At 37.7% G+C, this 5,090-nt stretch overlaps 1 protein-coding gene across 1 annotated transcript; it reads left to right on the forward strand.

Moving 5' to 3' along the window:
* The first annotated feature begins 693 nt into the window (after positions 1-693).
* Positions 694-4,774, forward strand: LSM5 (LSM5 homolog, U6 small nuclear RNA and mRNA degradation associated). Its single transcript, XM_004463300.4, has 5 exons — positions 694-774; positions 1,938-2,033; positions 2,356-2,383; positions 3,115-3,187; positions 4,504-4,774. Exons 1-5 carry the CDS (start codon positions 729-731, stop codon positions 4,534-4,536), a joined length of 276 nt encoding a protein of 91 aa, XP_004463357.1. The 5' UTR covers positions 694-728; the 3' UTR covers positions 4,537-4,774.
* Positions 4,775-5,090: the final 316 nt, after the last annotated feature.

Here is a 5,090-nt window from a genome sequence, read left to right on the forward strand (position 1 = left end):
AACACAAGTACAAAGCACTTTTTAAAATTAAATGTGAATATATTAACATACAATTTAGAGTGACATCTGGTGGTTACCTTTAGAAAGCGTTGAAGAAGTAGTGAATTAAAAAGACAGGGCAGTATAGCCACTTAGACGTAACAAGAACAATGAATTAAAGTGGTGAAAGAAAAAAAGAAAAAATATTTTAAGTTTCCAGACGGAAAATCTTAAAAAAAAAAAAGTTGATTGTCGGCTTTCAATCTACTGAAACAGTAAATCGCCTTAAAAAATGAATACTTTTTACAAAAATTGCAAATCAGTGAATTGGTGGCGTGTAAAAGGAACGGATTTACTGGTCTGAAGAAGGATACCTGGCTTGAGATGAGATGCTACTTTCTAGAAGAAAATAAAAAGACTCAAAATGTTTTGCAAAATCTTCCAGGGTGAAGGAAGACTGTGTAACAAAATACATATGATGGCTCCAGTACAAACTAAGATATCTTTAACGCCTCTCCAAAACTTCGAGGACGGAGGGCTTCTGGGGAAACAGGAGAACATTCAGTAAATAAAAACATTCCACGGAATCTCACTGCCTGGCAAAGCCAGAGGGCACGACCCACGGGGACCGATCGTGCGCTCGGCCTCAGATTGGTCGAGCCTGCTTAGGCAGCGGAAGAAAGCGGAAGCGCGCTCTTTCAAACTCTCCTTCTCGGCAGCGATCGACGCAGGCCACTTCCGGCGTAGCCATGGCTGCTAACGCGACTACTAACCCGTCGCAGCTACTGCCGCTAGGTAATCGTGGTTTTGGGCGTTGAAGCTCAGGGTTGGGGAGCGAATAGGGGTGGGGTCGAGGATCCGGAGTGTGGGGAAAATATATCAGACCAATTGCTTTCCTCCCTGTGGCTCGTCTCTAGGCTCCACGTCTCGGCGACCCCAGGCCGCCCCTGCATTAGCATTGTAGGGTTCCTTGAGGCAGGGACTTTTGAATCCCCAAACCAAACCGTCATCGGAAAAGCTGTACATTTAGTGAACGCATTTCTGACTTACCTGCTCTAAGCTCGCCTCTACCATGTCATGGGTAACAGCCCCACTTTTCAGCCCGTCATTTAAGATCCCTAGATTAGACTCTGTCTGGTTAACCAACCCTGGCCGGTTATTGAGAGAAGCACCACGGTCTGGAATGAACCTTAAAAGAGGAGTCTGGAAACTAGCTGTTTACCATTCATTAAGTCATTTAATAAACGGCTGTTGGGCGTCTACTGTGCGCCGTGCCCGGGCAGTATTCCACAAAAAATTTAAATCATGGCTACTGCCCTCAAATAACGTACAAGCCAGTGGAGAAGATAGACACTGGCCAAGCAAATACCATGTTTGGCCAAAGAAATGCTCAAACTTCTATCAGGACAGAGGATAGCCATTGTTAGATTAGGGAAGTAGTGACAGGAATCTCTGGTAAAGATAATTATGCCTCCCTCTCCTCTAATATTTTATGATTGGTGAAGACTGATTGAGTTAATGGACCTTGATTGAAAAGTTATCATTCCTTCATTCGACAAGCTCTGTTTGAATAACCAGTATATGATAGGCAGTGTCTGTTGGGGATACAGTGATGAACAAAAACAAGCATGGTCTTTGCTCTAGTGGAGCTTAGAGTGTAGTGGAGGTGGATTGGGTTTGTATATTAACAAAATAATCCACAAAAATATAAAAAAATTACCACCATGGTGAATTATTACAAAGGAGAGGTAAGTGGAAATTAGGGAAAACTTTTCTGTTAAAGTAATAATTGAATAGAAATTTGTAGTATAATATCTGAAGTTACTGAATATTATTCCTGGTTTATCTTCTACATTCAAGTAACGAGTGACAGTAGGCAGTCAAATCTTGTTGAAATAATGAATAGGTAAAATTATCTTTTCCTCCCTCTTTTATTTCAAATTTAAATATATCCATAGAGCTTGTGGATAAGTGTATAGGATCAAGAATTCACATTGTAATGAAGAGTGATAAAGAAATTGTTGGTACGCTTCTAGGATTCGACGACTTTGTCAGTATCCTTTAAAAAGTTGGTGGTTGTATAGGTTTTTCTTAGGTATTCAATAACAGGAACAAGAACTATATGCATTCAGTCCTTACTATTATAATAGAAATAAATTTAATCGGTATAATTTTTATAGTGCTCTAAGAGGTATATGTGCTAAAAGAAGGTAAAGGTCATCTTAAATTTGAGCTATTGTGTAAACATTAAAACTGTACAAATAACAAGCATCTTAAGTTTGAGCTATTGTGTAAACATTATAATTAAAACTGAACAAAAGCAGAAGAAAGAGTAAATTCAACCAGTATATTTATTTTCTTAACACCAAATTTCAGATATGGTACTGGAAGATGTCACCGAGTTGTGAGTAATATTAAGAATGAAAGGATTGGTGGGGATGTCTTTTTTATTTAAGGCAGTTTTAGTACTATTGAGTCAGTAAAATGATTTATAAGAAAACATTGCCTGTTGGAATTACCTTAGATAGAATTTGTATCTGTTACTAGTAAAGTTGGGTCAGAGGTTATTGCCTTCATATAATTATTACTAAATTGCTACGAGGTTAGTGTAGACAAAGCCTTAAGGTTGAAATCATAAAAAAAAAACAACAAAAAACCAGCCAGGAATTCGTGAGCCCATGTCAAATTGAGGAATTGTTAATAATAGCATTTAACTGTCTAACAAAATATAAATGATAGCTCAATTACATTAAGTGTAAAGATCATAGTCAAGATCTCTCTTAAAATCAAATTGATTACAGGTTAGTTTAATGGGTAGTATTCAGTAGTAATCGATGTGTTATAGAAAAAGTGAGCCTGGTAAACATTTCATTTCATATCTGAGCTCTGTGGCAAATTCAGCTTATTTTATTAAGAGCAATCCTAGTGGATCTTAGACTAATTAGTCTATTTTATCTTTGAAGAAGATATATTAGTCACTAAACAATCTTTGTTTTTGAAAGTTTTTTGATATTATTGCCTGACCTCACATTTATTTCTATAGAAGAATAAATTTTTTGAGGAGGGAATGTATTTTTAAAATGTTGGCTTTTATTACCACTGTTCATCAAGATTCTGCTTTATCTATTCATTTAGTGAAATCACACCAGAAGGAAGGAGGATTACTAAATTAGATCAGATTTTGCTAAATGGAAATAATATAACAATGGTAAGATACATTGAATTTTTTTTTTAAGACTTATTTTATTTATTTATTTCTCCCCACCCCTTCATTGTTTTACATTTGCTGTGTTTGTTCATCCTTGTTTCTTTAGGAAGCATGGGGAACTGAACCTGGGGGAGGTGCTTAATTGCTTAAGCCACCTCTGTTCCCTGCTTTCTTGTGTCTCTTGTTATGCTTTTTCTTCTTGTGTCTTGTCCCATCATCTTGTGTCAGCTTACCACATCAGCTTGCTGTCTTGCTTGTCTTCTTTAGGAGGCACTGGGAACCTCTGCTCCCTGCTTTGATGTGTCTCTCATTATGTTTTTCTTCTTGTGTCTCTTGTTGCATCATTTTGTGTCAGCTTGCTGCGCCTGCCCATCATGCCAACTTGCTGTCTTCTTTAGGAGGTAGCGGGAACTGAACAGGGACTTCCCGTGTGGTAGGCAGGAGCTTAATTGCTTGAGCCACATCCGCTTCCTGAATTTTTATTTTTTATTTTTTTATTTTATTTATTTATCTCCCCTTTCCCCCACCCCTGCCATTTGTCTGCTTTCTCTATCTATTCACTGTGTGTTCTTCTGTGTCCACTTGCATTATCCGGTGGCACTGGGAAACTGTGTCTCTTTTTTGTTGTGTCATCTTGCTGCATCAGCTCTCTGTGTGTGCGGCACCACTCCTGGGCAGGCTGGACTTTTTTTTTTTTCGCGTGGCAGTGGCTCTCCTTACGGGGCGCACTCCTTGTGCATGGGGCTCCCCTATGCAGGGGATACCCCTGTGTGGCAGGGCACTCCTTGTGCACATCAGCACTGTGCGTGGGCCAGCTCCACACGGGTCAGGAGGCCCAGGGTTTGAACCCTGGACCTCCCATGTGGTAGGTGGATGCTCTATCAGGTGAGCCAAATCCGCTTCCCATGAATTTGTTTTATTGAGATGTTAGCCCATTTTTTGTTACAGGAGTTAAAAAAATAACTCATAGTATTGCTTGATTAACTAAATGTCTAAATCCTAGTGGTACTTAAAATGGGAAAAGGATGCTGTGGTGGTCAGGATCCTAAAGCTGAGCTGTTGAATATGGCATTGGGCTTAAGGATTAGTTTGCATGGGCTTTTTAATCTTTTATTTTGTTCAGAATCATTGCTGAGACACTATGAGTATTAATTGATGATATTAGAAATAGAAAACAGATATTAACAACCAGGAAAAACGGGAATGAAATTAAAGGGGAGAGACAAAGGTGGCTTTGGTCAATGAGGAACATTTAGTACGAGTTTTTAGATGATGTTGTGGTGGTGTTATTAATAACATTTTTTTCTCCCCTGCAGCTGGTTCCTGGAGGAGAAGGACCTGAAGTGTGAATGAATTTCCTTGACTTATGCTAGATTCTGTTTTGTTTTATAATGGCAACAAAATGGAATTTTTTTTTTTTTACCTTTCACTGTTTAGAGTCTGTAAAGCTAAGTTTCCCGTTAAAGGGAAATGCTTTGAAGACTCATTGTAAATGCCAGTTTTTGTAAGTTAATCATGATTATCTTGGAAAAAGAAGAAAACAGTTTGCTATTTGAAGACTTTAAAAATAAAGGCATTTTTGGTAAATTGTAGTTTTATTCATTATATCCCAGTAGCTAATGGGATAAAGATTGTAGTTATTTTGTCACTCGCTTTCCTATTTGCTTCCTTATTTATGTGGTCATTTGATTCTCAAAAACAATTCCAAACAAAATGATGAACTCTGATTTTGAACTGGTGCATTTAAAAAACCAGAAATGATTACTTATGAAATTTAGTTCAAAATCTAATGTTTTGTAATGAGGATTTTTTTCTACTGAACTCAAGTTCTAATAACCCCTATGAAAAACAAATGAAATACAAAGTTAATATATACACATTGTAGAAAATGCAGATATGCAAA

Source organism: Dasypus novemcinctus, chromosome 5, assembly GCF_030445035.2.
Source record: "Dasypus novemcinctus isolate mDasNov1 chromosome 5, mDasNov1.1.hap2, whole genome shotgun sequence".
In the NCBI taxonomy this organism is placed as follows: Eukaryota; Metazoa; Chordata; class Mammalia; order Cingulata; family Dasypodidae; genus Dasypus; species Dasypus novemcinctus.

What these genes read in the sequence shown, in the direction of transcription:
- LSM5 (XM_004463300.4), top strand. Translation starts at nt 729, where the DNA reads ATGGCTGCTAACGCGACTACTAACCCGTCGCAGCTACTGCCGCTAG. An exon ending in CTGGAAGATGTCACCGAGTT is followed by an intron (nt 2,384 to 3,114) that starts GTGAGTAATATT and finishes CTATTCATTTAG; the next exon opens with TGAAATCACACCAGAAGGAA. An exon ending in ATGGAAATAATATAACAATG is followed by an intron (nt 3,188 to 4,503) that starts GTAAGATACATT and finishes TCTCCCCTGCAG; the next exon opens with CTGGTTCCTGGAGGAGAAGG.